The 19,684-nt window shown below is 31.7% G+C and overlaps 1 protein-coding gene across 11 annotated transcripts in view; it reads left to right on the forward strand.

Moving 5' to 3' along the window:
* LOC105427216 (glutamate receptor ionotropic, kainate 2) overlaps window positions 1-19,684 on the forward strand; it is a 128,203-nt gene that overhangs the window by 58,304 nt on the left and 50,215 nt on the right. For all 11 annotated transcript variants that reach the window (XR_016140500.1, XM_089082084.1, XM_089082085.1 and 8 more), the window contains one exon: window positions 16,098-16,259. Coding sequence is in view for 10 of the 11 variants with exons in the window: in XM_089082084.1 (XP_088938210.1) it covers window positions 16,098-16,259 (162 nt within the window). In the remaining variant the exon portion in view is untranslated. The remainder of the gene's footprint in view (window positions 1-16,097; window positions 16,260-19,684) is intronic.

The raw sequence follows: 19,684 nt of genomic DNA on the forward strand, positions 1-19,684 counted from the left end.
AATGACGTTCGTAATCAAAAATATTAAAATAGATAATATTAAATGTATAATAGCTAAATACATGTCAAATATAATATTCGATGTCAAAGCTTCTCGGAGATAGTCGGTCGAGAGATCAATTTCGAGAAACTGCTGTCAAGAATGAAGATCACACTATCGTATATGTGGCTCACGTAATACACGTTGGCCAAAACATTAGGAGATCCTTCTGAAACGGGCATGTCTTTCATCGTCTACACGCGTTCAATTGCGCGAGCGAGTCACACACGTGTCGTCGTTGACGTCATCGTCGGCTTATAATTCTAAATTTCCGAAATGAAGACGCGGCGTACACGTCAGCCAGACCGTAGCGAATTGTCGCACGCGAGGTCGGTCGGTTCGTGGCAGAGAGAAAGAGAGGAAAGGAAAGAAATATCGCGCGAACACGGCGCTCCATTTTCGCGATTATACTAAGCTCGGGGATCCCGGAGTCGCCCGTATTTCTCGTGTCCCTTAAAGCCGTGTGAGAACGGGGCGAGAACGGGGAGAGCGTACGAAACGAGAACGATCCTTACATTCTCGTTTCACAGGCGATTCGCCTGACGTGCACTCTCGGGGGCTACGCGAGTACTCGACTGCCGAAGTGCCGTGTTCCAACTTACTCTGTTTGAGAGTATTTCGATCGTCACACGGGATAAGAAAGATTCTCAACGAATTCTCTTTTCCTACTTTTCGATACACGGTTCATTTCCAATCGATATATCGATGTTCAAGTTGCGTATAAATGTAAATGTCCGTATCATTGTAATTTCTTTAGCACTGATCCCTCTTTGACGAATGTTCGTATAACTTTGAAACTGTTGATTGATTTATTTTTCTTCTTTTTTTTTTTGTTATTAAAATAATGCTGTAATGTAGATCAGAGACATCTTAAACTGATTTTAGTTCACTAACGGTTCACTAACTTCAATTAGGATTTTTTACTAATATTTTAATAGTCAATATTCAAAGGATTCTAGGCTATCCGTTTGTATCTATTCCTTTTTACATAAAAAATTTTATTTTATAAATTGACTACAATATAACGACTACAATGTTTTCTATTTGAATAGTTTTACTGTATTTTGTCAGATATTTCCGTTTCGCAATTTATCTCGATTTATTCCCATTTTCAGAATAATGGAAAATAATTTCAATTATTGCTGAGCATCAATAGGAGAAAAAATAATTTAATCGTTACAAATAGCATAATTTAACGTTTTACAAAATACATAAAAATATAATAACTAATAAAATTGCGAGTATAAAATTCGTGAAATATTCGGAGTTTCTGTGATACATCTTTTTGCCAATATGAAATATAACATGAATTCATTCCTCGAAGAAGTAAAACATGTAGCTATTTCATTTGGTTATTTCAGAAATGTATAGTAAATATTTATACATATTTGTTTAATTTCTAAATATATATTGATATGCAATTTTATACTTTATTTTCGATTGATATGTAAATGTACAAATAATATCCTCTCTTTGTAAAGATTAAATTATTTTTTATTATGTAGACAGTATTAATAAGTGTAAATGATATTTAATAAATAATAATAAAAACTGCGTTTTTTTGCTGTACAGTTTTTACGCATTATCGCGAACATCACATATACATACATGTATAACTTGTTCGTATATTTCTACAAGCAAATATTTCCTAGCATATAAAAGCAGTTTCTGACGATAGTCTCTTTGATCAAAAGCGAGAATTGTCTTCACAAAACGAAATTTGCTATGCAATGAAACTCATGATAGAGCACAAGGTCGCGTGTGGAAAATCGAACCAACTTTAACAGAGAAATGCTACTCATTACGTAACTCTCTATATCATTACACAAATTAGCACCATACCATAATTATGTATAATTGTCTGAGTTAACATCGGCAACATATTATGTTATATTCAATGCTATTGAATTGTTCTCACTATTATCGGACACTCTATTATCAACTACGCAATTGATGTTATACCTTGCGCACTATAGATTATTATGAAATATTAACGTTTTTCCACATGTCAGAAAAAATATTGCAAAGCTATTATACACATTTTATACACAGAATATTTTATAATAATTTTTATATTTTTTGTTAAATAAAAGAAATTTAATTGTACAAAGCGATTTACTAATATATCAATGAGAAATCATGATACATTAAACAAACAACGATTTGTATTCCTCCTCATTTTTCACTTCCCATTAAACATTTTAGATCTTCTCAATGGTATTGACCGAGTTTGTTCATTAGTCTAAGAATGAAAGATAACTTTGGGTGGACCTTTTCCAAGCTTCGTAGCAATCAGCAAATTAGTGCCTTCTTGTTTTTTCGATTTTATCTTTCCTTAATGACAAATTGCAGACAGAAACGAAGTGAAAAGATTCAAAGGGACGGAAAATTCTAAGAAGTAATTTAAAAGAAGGTAGGAGCCAAATCGGAATGCACAAGATTAAAATAACTTAAAACATTTCTTTAAACAAAATTTAAAGAACTTTTAAGTTAATATATGTTTTTCGTATTCATAAGCAATTACGTTACATAAAAAAATGTCAATTATATGTAACAATTATGTCATGTTACATTTTTATACTTTTGTCATAATCTTCTGCGGTTCATTTTTGTATCAAAGAGATTATTTCGATATCTGCAAAATGTGCGTATAAAATAGGCAAAACTGTTTCGGTAGTAAAAGAGTTAAAACAAGGGAAAAAATTCTGTTTCATCTCTCTTCCAAACCATTTCGTCATTTACCAAAATAATCTGTTATTTCAATATTCACCCATTTGTCACATATAAACGTACATTTGTAGGATTATTATTTCCACTAAAAAAGTTTTATATATGTTTCGCTAACAAGCTTGCATCATAAATTTCTTATCAGAAATCTTGAGAAATCTTTCTCGATCTACAAAATACGATGTTTTAAAATCCGTAGTAAAAATATCTATAAAATATATAATGTAATATATAATATATAATTTTTTTGACATAATAGCATTTTTATTTTTTACAAAATTTTGTTTAATTTATAATTTGTAATTATATAGAAGTGTTATTATTATTTCGATACATACAAATATATACAATATTTGATAAATATAATGAGTTAAAACAACAATTGTTATTATAATTAGTTAAATCGTTTAAATTTAGTTGAGTAGTAAGTTTGTTTTCTTTATATTACATTTTTGCTTTTTTAAAACTCGCTCAGAGTTCATCAAATTTTTCTTTGTACTCACTGTCCTATATGATCCCTGGGAACCTTACATTCATAAGCTTTTGCAACATTACGTTCTCGAAATTCGAAAGTTTTCGAGTTCACGAGTTCTTGCGGATTGAACTTTTGCAATAATCCTACGCCAAAGGTAGAAGGCGCGTTGAAAATATGTGCTCCTTCACCACGTGCCACGTGTCAGATATGAGAGGTACGCGCGTGGAGCGCGAAAGGGATTCCTCAAACGCAAAGGATCCGAACCGTGGCAAGAGAAGGTAAACGGAAATTTGAGTTTCTTGGCGTCGCGGATGCGGAAGGAAGGGAAAATCGAGGAAATCCGATGGGGAATGTAGATATGAATTCCAAAAGGGCGCGGGACGGGGGGAGGGGACGATGAAAGTGGTCGATAAAATGGTACTTTATATAGGTGTACAGCCGCGGTTCTTTCTTTGTCTTATTCTTATCTGCATTGCGCGTATCATATTTATGGATGCGCATCTCTTTGTTTCGCCTATCGCCTGTCTAAATGCGCTGTCTAATAACGTTTTATATAGAGCGGTACAGTCGATATTCGTATTCATTTTGAACAATGGGGATGCTGACTGATAAAAATGTTCGAAAACTTTTGCCGCGAGCAAGAGAAACTGCGTGTTGTCTTGCGCTGGTCAGATACACGTGTACAATGCATTATACTGTACTATAAATTATCGCAATTGATGTTTTATGTACGTTATGTATTGTGCGCATTATATGATATATTAGACGCAAGAAATTTATATCATCATATCGAAAAAAAATAAGGGGAATTCACTCGAAAGTTTTGACAGCGGTATCCCATTTGTCTTATAAATAGCCCCAACAAACTTCAAGATACCAAAAAAAAGAATTCGCTATCCCTAACACTTCCTGAGAAAATAGCTTATAACACTTTATGTCGACCTAGTATTTTATAGCTACTCTTCGCTCCCTTCTAACTTTTGATAAAAATAAATTACTGAAATAAAAGTATGGCTTATCATATAGAACGCAATTGACGATGATACTTCTTATTAAAAGATTAAAGAGAAGCGAGCTATTACACTGCAGCTGTGTGTAGCAAATTTCCTGAACATTAATTTCCAGTTATCGATGAATATAATACTTTTTTTATTTCTTTTTTATCGACTCTTTTATAACGTCGCGCGAAAAAGAAAAGAACGTGAGTTCATTGACCTCATTGATTAACGGATATAGGCGGCGCATGTTTATAAAGTATCGTATAGAGAAGAGAATGTATAAAAATACAAAATTGTTATATAAGCAGAATAATGAAGCGTATTGTTTAGTATACGTCATTATTTTAATTGATCGCTAAAAGATTCAATATTTTATTGAAACCAGAACGTCGCTTTAAGAATAATTGTTTTGTATTAAATTCAAGCGAGGAGATGATAATTTCTACCATTTTTCCGTTAAAAATACGAATTTCTATTCAGAAATACACAGAAAACAACGCTAAATCTTATTTGCTCGGAAATTCCTTGAAATACGCTTAGTCGCATGCGATGGGAACAACAAGAAAGTAAGTGTAAGTCGTAATTACATGCAAAATTATAATGACAATTACGTTACTTTCTATGAGCAAAAGCGGTTGTCTTTTTGTAAGAGATAAGTAGAAGGAAAGACGGAAAAGCATGCGCCCGCTAACTCTGAAGAGCCCTTTAGCATACGTTGAGGAGAGGGTAGAAACGTGACAGCAAACCGAAACGACCAGCGTTTTCGTAATGGTGCATTTAGGTAGAAATGAGCCATACAAACATAGAGACGAGAATGTAACTAAAAGCGGGTGGTAGCACAAAGCTAGTGTACTTGGCCAGATAATGTGCAAATACCACTTTGCGGCTCAGAGATACAATACGAAATGGCGAAGAATGGCCATTATTATTATCGAGTCTCGTAATTGAACCGCTCTCGCTGAAATACGCTCTCATTGCGATGCCAAAGCCTGTGCACACGTTACAGCCTTTGTTCTCGATCGCGGAGCACGTCGGCCAAATCGAATTCGATACATCGGAAAATAGTCTGTGCTCAAATTCATTCGTACGTACAATACGAGATTAACAGTCGAGCAAATTTGCACAGGTGATGAATTTGTTTTATACGCGATCGCAAGCGTCCCCCGCGAGAGCGAGAGATATTCGGAGGTCGCGTTGCGTCAGATCACGCACGTTGTTTCTCAATTGAAATCGCGTGGCATGAAATAGGAACACACAGGAGGTTACGCGCGAGAGAGGAGGGGGGGGGGAGGGAGAGAGAGGAGTGAGCCGGTGTATGCGGAGGTGCATCGTCATAAAAATATATGTATAACGTTGTAAAAGTTGCAGCAGCCTGTGATACATGCACTATTATCCGCGGAGCATCCTCGCGGAACCAAATTCACAATTTTGCGTATAAATCTCAGCGGATGCACCCCGCTGACCGCCTTCTCCGCCGTAACCGTTGCGCCAATATTGCGGCGCTGGCACTTTCAGTGCATGCGGGATTTCGCATCCGTACGTGAAGCTGATACGTACGACTGCTTTAAACGGCGCATACATCATCGGTGGTTCTTATTCGACATACATGTCGGACGAAATGCTCGTAAGCTTCCAAATGGACATTTTTATCGGTCATCGCCTAGACGTGAATGCCAAAGGAACGAATAAGCGATAAACGAGTCGCAGAGATCCTGAGATTCGTAGTCTCAAAATAAATGTAAGTTTGTAAATATATAAAACGATCGTTCTCATGTTGCATATATTTATTTATAGAAAATTCATAACTGAAGTAAGTCCGTTGGTGTAAATAATATTTTAATATTGGTTAATTGTAACAAAGAGAAGCTTGCTTTGTGTTGAAATAATATGTGCTAAGAGAAAAGCAAATTCCTGTAATTTCTGACTAATTAAAAACTAAAATTGATCCCAAAAAGGGAGGAACTTCAAACGCGACACTAAAGTTTTAATTACGATTCTATGAAAACCGTTCCGCTATTTTAGCTATAAGCGCAAGAGATTAATGAGATTCATGTAATATAACTTAGCTGATACGGTAATTGTCACGGCGACGTAATGTCAACGACATGATTCTGTAAACAAATAATTATATCCCTATGAAGAGGCGTGCTATTCTATTTGGAGAACACTTCGCTTCCGATGCGCGAGTTGCACGTGCGCAAAAACACGGAAGGAGAGAAAGAGGAAACGAGATAATTAAGGAACAAGAAAGTTTCGTGGGAATCTCGCCTGCGGATCGTCGGAGGAGTCGAAGAAGCCGAGGGGGAAAGCAGTCGAATTAAAGACAATGATAAGTTACGGTCGCAATTATTGAAGTTGCCTCTCCGAAGAGCTTCGCGTCGCACGTCTAGAACAAAGACGACAAAGAGTTCTTTTCTGGATTTTTTTCACCTCAGTCTCAAGAAATGTCATTGAAAACTCAAGAAAATGTATTAATTTGTCAGCATCCGTACGAGCGGGGATGCAGATTGATTCCGCAAATTCGCGAAACGACATTAATTGCAACCGAAAATGACGTTTCTACGTTCACTAAGCGAATGCTAATCGCAGAGAATACCTTATGTTATCTTTTTGTCGTGAAACAAGTGAAGAATGGGGGATCTTATCGTCATTTTGCGCTAATAAAGATCCCAGTTAACTCCGAATTAAATTTTTCCTAAACGAAATCGCGTCGCACACCTTCTTGTAGCAAAACGTGGTCGGACTTATCTTGCACGAACTTTTGAACGCACGCTTTGCAATTAACTAAATTAATCTTTCAAATTATCATGCTACACATACATGCGCGAGTATCTCCGCGCGTAAATGTACACACACACACACACACACACACACACACACACACACACACACACACACACGCACACACACACACACACACACACACATATTTTGCTAATTTTGCATTATTTTTAATGTAAACTATTTTCAGTTAACTGTTATTACACCGTAACTATTTTAACTAATCTTTGATATATTTATCAGTTATCTCAATGTATGTGTGAGCATTTTTTTGCTTCTGTAACTTAGAATAAAAATTACTTCTACTCGGTCAAAAGCCCGAGTTGGCTAACCCAACGAGACGTTATCATGCGGAAACGTTAATAAACCATCATAAATGTGAATAATTAACTTCGTAGGCGGTTTTGCCACGACACGATAATCCCGTGCAACGGGCGGAAATCGCGATTGCGCTGAGAAAACGGAGCTAACAAGTTTAACGCGGAGAAGAACTTCTTATCGCTATGCCGTTACACTTCGTTCTACATTCTCCGGGGTTAGTTCCGCGCGCGATCATCTTGAGCTATTTAGTCGCTCGTTAGTCACGCGAGACCTGACAATTTTCCGGCGCTCTTGGAGTAATCGTGCGCGCTAATTAGCGCATTTCCTGTGATTATCACTAAGTTCCGTTGTTGCCGTTGAATTTCGTTGCAATCGCTAGCCATTCGATGCCATTTATACCCTCTTCCTTGCAATCTTCAACTCTACAAAATTACAAATTTTTTACTGTACAGCACAAATTGATCAAAAGGCTCAGGTTTTGTATAATGCAATAATTGCAGAAGTTAGATTCTGAAACTGTATTTCCGAATTTAACGTAATATTTCACATAAACATCAAACGAAGCGATTTCCAACATACATTGTCTAAATCGGGCTTAAATTACATTATTAATCATAGCAGATATTTATTTAGACGCTTACAACATGATGAGATAATAAGTTATTAATCCGAACAATAACCTGTCGATTCATCGATAAATCCACGTACGCGAACGGCGTTTGGCTGCCGATACGAAACGACGTGGATATCTGCCCGCGTTTATACCGGACGCGCATTATCGGTTCCGGTTGCGTCCTGTATTTCCCCTGGGCGCTACGTCGAGACTGCGATAATTCAGGTCTCGGTATACAAAGGTTTCTTCCGGAGAATTATTTCCATGGGTACACCATGGCAATTTTCGATGCTCAAGGTATTGTCTCGTTAAATAGTATCTAATCGCGCGCGCGGATCGCTCTTTATTATACTAAATCGGAAACAAATAAATTTTGTTCGAAACGGAAATTGCAGGTCTTGTGCAATTGTCTGATATTTTGCACTTTGAAAATTTAAAAATATATATTTAAAATTTTTTGTTTAACAAAACAAAGAATTGCCGTCTTGAAGAGTCTTTTATAAAACATAAAAAATTGAATATTTTTTTGATATACAATTTGGATTTTTTTATTTGAAAATATTAAATATATATTTTTTATTTAAGGAAAAATTTATTTAGAAAAAAATTGCGAGAGAAAGAAGATTAAAGATTAAATTAATTTTTGTAATATACTACAGCTGTCAAATTAACGTTCTGCTAGGTTAGCTACTTTTTCCATCACGAATAAACGTCAACGGTAAATCTTCACGTTTCAGATCAAAGTCAATTGCTATCTTATGTTTGGCCGAAAGCATATGGCTACCCGAACTCGGAGGAGGAAATCTTCGCTAAGCTTCTTCTCCGGCGACTGAACACTGATAAATGTATCTAGAACTTGCTCCGAACAGTGACGGATAATATAACATATTTCATACTTTTCAACTTGCAAGGTTAATAATTGAGCAATCTCTTTCTTATTCTACATTCATTCTAGAGTAGAAAGGATCTTTATCTGAAAATCAAAAAACCTTTTTAAAAATAAAATCAAATTTTAAAAATATACATATTTTCGCGTTAAAAATATTTTGATAAATGTTTTGATGAATTTTTCATGAAAATTGTATTTGATATTTTGCAAAATTTTAAAACACATCGTTCATGTTGAGTTATTGTTACTTGTTTTTGTATAATTTGATAATATTGATTCAATTTATTCAGAACAAATATATTATCAATGTAATGAAAAAAAACATATTTTCGTTAAAATTATTTTATATTAAGAGTAGTATTTATCAAAAGACATTAGTGAATTATACTCTAACTGAAATGAGTGCAATTGTTCTTGAATTACGTGACTGAGAAAAATTGTCATAATCTCCTTCTTTAGAAAATCTCTTTCTTTTTATATTATAAATTTTCATAAGAATGATGAGAGAACAAATGTTATGAGGAATAAGAAACAATATAACTTCAATTCATGCGATCTTCTAATTGACAAGCTTGGTTGATATTACCTTATGCTCATTCTAGTTAGGATAATTCAATTATGAAACCTGATAGCGGTTCGCGCCAAGTTCACGCGTAGCAAAGTTTGCACGAAACGGCGGCAAGATGCTCGTGGCTCTTTTAATATAAGCCACCGAGATAAGCGGATCTTACATGTTTATATCTCAACGATGGTTAAAATAATTGAGTTCAAATTATATTTAATCAATAGAATAAATATAATATTAAATAATAAAAATTACGTTTTTATCTTTGTGCTCTATGGACGGAGACGTTGCAACGCAACGTTAAAATGAAAATTTTTATATCATGAAACGTCCACATCATCGTCGGATCATGACAAAGTGAGACTTTTCTTTATACTTCCAGTATCTCTGCATCTATCCTCTCAATTTCATTTATTTATTCTATTTCATTTTTATTCGCGTTTTTATCTCACCGTCACATACTTTACCCAACCACTCCCATTCTCACTCAAAAGATATCTTAAGAAACGTTAAAAAAATATTTAAAGTGTGTTCTTAAATAATTAAAGAATTATTTTTTATTTGCATTTATATTCTTATTTAAAAAATCTCGTTTATTAAAAAAATTATCTATATGTAAAAAGATAAATCTATAGACATTATTCATCATTAAACGCTTCCGAGATTTTTCTGTCTCATGGAAAACTACATATGAAGGTAGATTCGAGTCGAAGAGCTTTCGTGCTTATGCGCGTAATATTCCAAGTAGCATGAATGGTTTTAGTAAATAGAGAAAAAAGAAATAGCGAAATTCATAAATAATGTTTAAAATACACGTACGTTTGTTACGTTTCTTGTACAACTGTTAATTACATTACAGAAGAATTAAGCTTTACCTCATATTCCGTTACTTATTGTTTCAGAAATGTTATAAAAATGTTTTAAATAACAAATACTATAAAACTTCAAAGCATTCTTCCTCAAAATATTTAAAAAATAATAAAACTAAATATATAAAACTAAAAATAAATATGAAACATTTTTATAACTAGACATATCATTACTTTTTCGTTTTTAGTTTTCTGAGCTTTTCCTAAAACACGCTTTTCTTTGTGTGAAAAAATTCATAGAAAAAAGTCGATAAAGTTGTGTAAGTAAATAAATATTTATCATTACTGTGAAATCAACATCATTTATCATTTTAATAGCCGGCTTTACGCGTTCCATCCACAAACGGAATGCGTGCTAAGAGAGATGTTGAGCAAACAAATTTAATCAAGTGCCCGACTGCGTTACCAAGAGGCGCATATCCCTCAGCAGAACTGACTCCGACCCGCCACCTGAAATAGGTGGAGAGAAGTCGCCTCTCTGAATGCTAGCACTCTACCGATTTGCCTGATCGACGTGGGTGTAGACAGCTATCCGAAGTTTACTAAGTTCGCCGTACCGGATCAATGAGCAGCGATAACGAAAGATAATAGCTACACCATAGACGAAACTGCAAACGGGTCTACATCATCAACTACCAAGAAGTCTTCCCGGAAGGGCGAAAATCTTAGCAACACTAATAATTGAGTGGGAAGGAGAACGGATGGAGTATAAGACGTTTCCAACTTCTCTAAATTGAAAATTTAATTAAGTTATTTATCATAATAATTAAGATAAATGATATAAAAGCTATTTAATAACAGTTTATATAGGCATTAGGAATCGTGACCTTTTATTTAAATTATCTATTTATTTTAATGTTGAATGTTTTTAATTATTTATATGTAAATGTAAGAATAAATTAAAAATTTACAAATTGATCAATTACAATTATTTTTTCTAATTATAATTATAATTCTAGTCTAATATTAGCATACTTTATTGAAAACGGAAATTTCTATCATTACGAAACGTGTGCACGTGTGCATAAAAGGAATAAACAAATATTAAAGCAAGTTACATATTGAATTTACTCAAAGAAACAATGTTACACCTGAACAAACAATTACAAAAATGGGCTACAAATTAAATATAGATATCATTACAATTGTTTCCATTAGGCAGAATAACATTAGTGAAATGGATTGTTCGTAGCAGCGCACACTAATATATTACAGAGCCACTACTAATTGTCACGGACATTATTAATGTAAAATTGCAGTATGCTAATTTCAATTCAATATTTATACACAAATTTCCGGAATGTTCACAACTTGCATGATAAATATGCATCAAGATTATATTATATGCAAGATATGTTCAAGTTTATCGAACGTTTTATTATATATACAATTCATGCGTTTGTTTTAGTTTTTTTAATTTAGTCACATCGACTGCAAATAAATATCATTAGTTTCGATATAACTTCTATTTTGTTTTATTTCCTTTATATTTTATCAGACAAAAAATAAAGATGTTTCTATAAGTTAAAACATAAGCGAGCTTATCTTATCTGATAAAAAGAAAATTCCTAAGAAAAATACAAAAAGAAATATCAATTTGTGTAATTTAAATACAAACAAATATGCAAATTTCAATACTTACTGACAAATGTTTTCCTTAATTATAAAATTTGTTTATTTTATTTATGGAGTTAATTAACAAATAATATACATTGCAAGTTTCTGTTAAAATTATCAGTTATCATTATACAATTTTATTCGTTCTCAATTATTTTACAATTGCATTAATGTAATCTGAATACCATATACAGAAACAAAGTTTTGGATGTTTTAATCTAAATTTTCTCAATAATTTTATTTATATTATTCAACCTGAGCGACACGTATTTCAAAATCATAATAGTAGAATATAATAAATATTCAATATCATTGAGTTTTAATAAACAGAATCGAAATGTGTTTGTCCAGTATGTAATTTAGGTATGCTCAAATGAAATAATTATTAATAATAACATATCATCGTATATACAGAGGATCAATCCGATATTAAGTGACAAAAATAATCAACATGATCAACTGATAACATCTCTCTTTAAACTTAAATATATTTTATACAATAGCTGAATGGTAGGCTTTCGTGCTTTTGGTCGGCTTTTCGGATGATTTATTCGACATGCTACGTTCTCATAAAATATTATAGGCAAATTTATTAGCAAATATGCATAGATTCTATCAAAATACTATAGTTATACAAATAACTGTAGAAATCCGATAATTTGTCATCTCAGATATTCAAAAATAATCAGATTAACCTAATTTAACATTTAAAAAAAAAAATATAAAACTTATCGTTTGAATTTCTGTTTGTAAGAATAAATCATGCAAGATATTATTTCATAAATTCCTGTTATCTTGTTTCATCCAGAAATCATTATTAATAAATAAGGGATTCATAATTGATAACAATCACAATTGCGTCTCGAATTATTTCATATTATAAAATAAATTTATTGCAAATAAATTCTATTTGTTGCAACTTAATTAATTTCAATAAATGTTATATATCAATATATGATGAATTGAACAATTAAATTCTTGATTTATTGTAATTATTAAGCATTCAAGACAATATTACATTATAAGAAAAAAATAAGTGAAACTAAAATTTTTGAAAATATATGTATCTCTATTAAAAAGAATATATTTAAAATTATATATTTTTGTACGTATATATTCTTCTCACAAATCAATTCTAGTGCGAGTTGGATTGGTAGAAGATAGAAAAGAAAAATATTTTAGAAAAAGATAAAATGATCTCCAGGAGAGCCATTCATGTTAATTGTTCCTAACGGTAAAATAGCCATCATCAAAATAGAAAGGCCATTCGTATATTCACCCGAGAGGACAATGCAGTTCTGCCATGGAGTACATACGATTGTTGTAATGCAGTTGAACTCAGATATGACCACATAAATGTGCTCTATATAATTATATGCCAAGTATTGTATAAACTTATGAAAAAATAATATTAAAATATTATTAACAATTACATGATTCAATCGTAAAATAAAAGAGGATAAATTTATTAAATAATATAATTATTATATGTATTACATTTAAAAAATGACAAATTAATAGATAAGATTTAATGATGTAAAATTTAAAAAATAAATGTGAAGATTAGTAGAAACATGAAAAATCAATAACATAGAAATATCAAATAATTTTTTTGACATTATATTGAATAAATTAATATTAAATATATTCATTAAAATATATAAATTCTACCGACGTTTAAAAACAATTAATTGGCGATATGTAATCGCCAATTTCTTTCCAAGTGAATAATGGAGATTGATTTAGCGAGGAAAGTTTCAATCCTTGGAGAATTCCACTAACGTGACAAAGATAAATTTGCGTATCTATGTATCATGATTAAATGCAAGATTTTTATATTATTAAATACATTTAAAAATTAAATATAAGAAAAAATAAAACTTTGGAGAATAATATCACAATTTGTTCTGCAATTTAATGATTTACTTTATAAGATAGATAATTATAAATATTTGTCTTCTAATTTAATAGAAGACAAATGTTTCTAATCGAGAATTATTTCACAGGTGTTTATAATGTAAACTTCTATTAAATTTTTTTAATAATCTATTTAGTAGTAAGACTTTAAATTTAAATATTAGTTTATATAATTTTTTAAGTAAGTAATGTGCACATATTGATTAAACAATTATTTTCTGTATGCAGATTATTTTCCAAATAATTTATATTTTTAATATTTTTAAAACAATGAAAACATAAAAAAAAGTCTTTAACTCAATAGAATAAAAAAAGTTTGGACTTTTTTAGAAAAAAATCATTGTTCCTAACTGTTCTTTTCAGTAGAAGAAGATATGATCCTTCGTGTGAAAACTCAAAGGTTGCAACAGCCACGTATTCCGAGATAGAGTTGGAAAATTGAAGTTACTGAGCAGAGTGTTTCTGGAGATTAACGGTTGGATTACTTCGAAATGGATTAGTTGCAATAAAGTTCATATAGAAAATGATATCATTTTGAGAAGTGTTTTATTCAATGAATTTGCGAAAAAAAAAAATGAGAAAGAGATTTTTAAAGTTAATTACCGGAGTTTCGAAAACGATGATAATGTAAAGAATGGTGAAGCCACGAACCGCGCATTTATGTTAAGCGATTTTCAGGCGGTAAAGTGCCTTCACTTAAGCTGCTTTTAAATGAGTGAAGATTTGCGTTCCCGGAATTTTCTAATGAACGATGGTGAAGAATAATATAAATTAGAAAACAACTAATTATATATCTCATATTATTTTCTATATATTTTTACGAAAATATTAGTTTTCAGCATAGGAAAATATTAAAAAGTACAATACTTGATATTTGCAGATGTATTTATAAAAATAAAAAATCGTCTGATTATTTATTTGTTAAACACTCAACAATATTAATTGCTGTTATTTCTTCTTATTGAAAGAAACAAAAAATGAGTATGATTTTGCTGATAAGTTGTTAATTGACATCAATTTTATTTTTCATATTTAGATAGATAGATAGGTAGAGAGAGAGAGAGAGAGAGAGAGAGAGAGAGAGAGAGAGAGAGAGAGAGAGAAAGAGAATCAATTAATATTTTCTAGTTTATTTAAAAAAAACAATTAAAAATGCTTCAGTTAGTTATTTTTTTATCAGTTATTCCGCTTCAAACAATTTTGGTTGATTGTATAGGCGCAATCTTCAATGTTGATTATTTTTGACGCAAAGTCAACGTTTTAGTTTACGAGAACGTTTCCGCTGAAGTACTTCCTGATACCGCGAACGTGGTTTTGGCCGCGGTAATTATTCGAATTTAATTAAAACTCGCGTTCGAAGTGAGCTACGCCGTGGCGAAGTCATTAATTAAATTTAGGAGAGAATCGCGCGGTATCTTACCGTTGTATATGTAGATAGATATGTACGACTAGATACGAAAGAGATCGTTATTGCAAGTTCACGAACTCAGTTATAACTTTCAATGAATTCAGTTTCTTTTAGCGGCGCCGGAATTTTCTTTTTAGATTCGTCCGTTACTAGCTTCATTTCTGCTTCTGGTATGGACGCATTTCCCTGGAAACCTGCATTCGCAATTCAAGTATATAACCTAATTTCGAAATGAAATTCTATGCTGTCTTATACTATTCTAAAATAGTAGGCAATTAGTGAAATATGTATCGATATTTCAATTATCAAAAGAGACAAAATATCAATTTAAAGAACAGAAACTGCAAACAGAATCGCTTCGATTAATTTTAACTTCTTCCAGTATTTTTACTTTTTTTATAAACAAATATTAACTATAAAAATTAATAAAATCTACAATTAATTAACCATAAAAATCTTATTTATAATCAGATATACATATTTAAAATCAATTTTGAAAATTTTTCTAATTCTTTGACGTACATAATAATTATATCTGATTATAAATAAATAAGATTTTCATGATGAATTAATTGTAAATTTTATTAATTTTTACAGTTAATCTTTATTTATGAGAAAAATAAAAATACTAGAAGAAATCAAAATCAATCAAAGCGATTCTGTTTGCAACAATTCTTATGATATATCTTATATTTATACTCTTTTATAAAATCTCAATATTACATTTATCATTATTATGGCATTCTGAAAGTTATATCTTATTAGCACAATTAATACTTAGGCTGTCTAACATTAATAATTCATGGTTGCTGTAACAAGTCTCGGATACGAGACCAAAAATTAATGCTTAAAGAATATATTTATTTAAATTGTTACAGGAGCGATCTTTACTGAGGATCAGAAGGATAGCCCGTCGGAGTTGGCATTCAAATATGCCATTTATAAAATCAACAAGGATAAGACTCTCTTGGCGAATACAACATTGGTTTACGATATCCAATATGTGCCTAAAGACGATTCGTTTCGCACGTCCAAAAAAGGTAAGAAAATAGTACATGACTTTGTATAATTAGAAAAAATGAAGAGTATTATCACGATAGAGTTAAATATTATTTGAATAATTGATTGTCTGTTATCTCTTTCTCGAAAATCATATCTGTATCTTTGCAACCCAATATGACTTCCATACGAGAATGTATTGATGCATTGATATCGATAAAGCACGAATCTATTATTCATCAGAAATTAAGTGATCGAACACTAATTATACTCTTAAGTGAAACTTATTAAGTGACAGAATCTAACATTATTAACATATATTTTAATAATATTATATTGTTGTTAATAAGAATTAAAAAAGTTAGTAAAAGAATAATAAAAATGGAATTTGATTATTTATTCCTTCAGAATATATTTTCGTAAAGAATATTTCATAATTGGTAGAAAACTAACTTTATGTTTTACATATCATACTATGAATATGAAAGAAGTATAAATAGAAGAAGTATAAATCAAAATATATCTAGTTTATGCAATTTATGCAATATAAAACGTAAATTAACTTTGCCAGAGTGCGAGTCAGCTGATATTTGTGAATAGTGATATGATACTATCTAAAACTAGCTAATTAATAAATTTAATCCCCGTTTTGACACAATCAAAAGACTGGCGGTTAAAGCACGACGCGAATCTCCTGTCGGTGGAGCGCTTTTGACATGCGAGCTTAAAAGTTGGCAGGAAGCCTAGCGAAAGCAATTCAGTTAGCGGTCAGCTATAGCGTGAATTACAGCGCGAGGACGTCGCACGCGACATGATGTAGCTTCAGATTTATGTAAAATAACACGAAACCGGATCGACTCTGAGAGCCGAAACCATAACAATGTCTCTCGCGCGATCGCGAGTACGGCCGGATAAATCTCGTGCAACGAACCCGACCGGTTATGAATTCGCCACGGAGCAATGTCTCTTCGAAATGTGTTTTCTTACAAAATTCTACATTGCGTAGTAGAGATTCCATTTGTTTGGTTTATCTCGGCGATTCTCAAGTTGTGCTTCGCAAACTTACGATAGAGAAGTCACTTTGTTATCCAAAAGAAAAAAAAAATATAAATGCGATTTAACAAACGTTAAATGTTTCAATATGACTGATGAGTTACAGAATGCACACAACCAGCGTTCAGTGATGCATAATTTCTTTCAAGAAGATTCCGCGCAAGATAGAAATATATAGAGATCAATAAGATTTCTGCGCTAGCAGGAAACCGCTTATATATGTGTATATATGAAGTGTGCGAATATGATATAACGATTAAAGCATTAAATCATGTAACTATCTCGGGAGCACATAAAATTTTCTTCTTGGAGCTCTGCGAAGATTCTTAACTTATTGAACAAGTGAGATAAACGAGGTCACGACGGATCTGTGTTTATACCACGAATTTTAAATCCACCAAAATATACATATCTCGAGAGATTGTTTATTCTATTTTTTTACAGAATAGAGCCAATAAATGGCTACAACAACGAATAAGAAATATAAAAAATATATAATAAATAAAAAATATTTTATAAAATTTTGTTAAAAAAACAATTCATCATTTTCTTTTTTCTATAAATAACTAAATATATATCAAAACAGTTATATAAATGATAAATATATATTTATATCAGCGTTTTTATCATTCTCCCTTCTCCCTCTCTCTCTATCTCTCTCTCTCTCTCTCCTCTCTGGCAAAGTATCAAGGAATTGTGCGACCATTTACACCCTCCTAGGTTTCTCCAAGAGGGAAATATTTCGCCATAAATACGCCTATAGAATCCCATTATGCATAACAAGAATTCACGTATATTTTTTCCCTCTACGGCATACTTAAAATGATATCCATAGTTGGAAAGATTATTTCGCTTCCATTCCGTTCTCACCGCAGCAGTTTCTTCTTTCGAACGGGGTTGAACCGTGTCGAAACCGGCGCAAACTTTTCTAACTTTTCTTTTGTAAACTGGCTCACCCCGCGATAAATCTTTCATGTGTGCCGCCCGGGATAGGTGCCTGTATACATTTTTTCATTTCTGGATCTCTGCGCGAGTTTAATGTTGCGTATGCGAGAACTCAGTTGACTCGCGCCTAATATGCCGTGATGCATTTCGCCTAAAAGTAATCGTGGCTGATGCTCGCGCCGTTTGTGTTATCTTCGTCTAATGTGTCCACGGCCTGGATTTCTTCACGCGGAAACTTTTGAATGGATTGAAATTATACTCTACTGAGATAGAATCGAATATTTATGTATCACAAGATCTATATAGAAGAATTAAAGCATCATCTTTCTCGATATATATGATGACTAAAAAATATATATATATATATATTTTTGTTTTTTATATTAACCCTATTATTATATCTACAAAATAATAAAATTATCGGATCATAAGATAAGAAGTTTTTTTCATACAGTCTTATCAAACTAGAAAGAACTTTCATTAAATTATAAAAAAGTTGCATTTTAGAAGCTTTTAGAGAGCCAGCACAGGTTTGTTTTCTTAGCCTTTAGAGAACTGTTACATAAGATTCTTTATTTTCCGCACTGTTATGTCGGCTCTCTGACACAACAAACGAGGAACAAAGCCTCAATAGGAAATTGAATTCGCGGCGAAATACTCAACTCAAGAAAATCCTCTATGAATTTCTAAAAGCATATTACGCGCGGATTACAAAGTATTGTGACATATTACCGTTAGAAAAATAAATTGTATGCAAATTGATTGTCAAAAGAGTGTGAGATATTGCTATTATATTCCTTAAAAACATAGAATAAACATGAAAATGAATTATTTATGTTCTTTTTTCATAGTAGGAATTTAAAATATATTATGTATTGTGTGAATATTATCACATAAATACATTTTATTATTTTATTTCTATTTTAATTAAAATATACTTTCGTTCACTTTGTTTCAATAGAATCACAGTTAGAAAAGCAATCGTTAATTTAATAATTATTCAATCTTGAAAAAGTGTGTAAAAGAGTACAAAAAAATAACATTCAATTAAATTTAATTCATATAATTTTAAGTTAAAAATATAAATTTAACGTGTCATTGAAAATAATTAATAACAAATTATTTTAAAGTAAAAGTAGTAGTTCAGTAACTTTTTCTGTTATGTTCAGAAAAATTTTCTTTCCTCTAATATCACAGATGCACAGCACAATTTTGTTGTATGTTCTAGTGTTGTAAGAAACTAAATTATTTAGCGATAAAAAAATATATAAGTCTTTATTAATTTTCTGTCACAGTCAAAAAAATATTGTCCCAAGTGTCAATTCTCAAGTGTCATATAAAAGGGATCTCGCACAAATTTCGTTTCAAGTTTACATCGTAGGTGTAATTTTACTCAGATCACCGCGAAAGTAGAAAACAAAGGAAGATAGGAATCGGAAGAGACCTAAACCAGGGAAATTGATTGGAT

This window comes from Pogonomyrmex barbatus, unplaced genomic scaffold, assembly GCF_055798465.1.
Source record: "Pogonomyrmex barbatus isolate J1 unplaced genomic scaffold, ASM5579846v1 scaffold5, whole genome shotgun sequence".
NCBI classification, from domain to species: Eukaryota; Metazoa; Arthropoda; class Insecta; order Hymenoptera; family Formicidae; genus Pogonomyrmex; species Pogonomyrmex barbatus.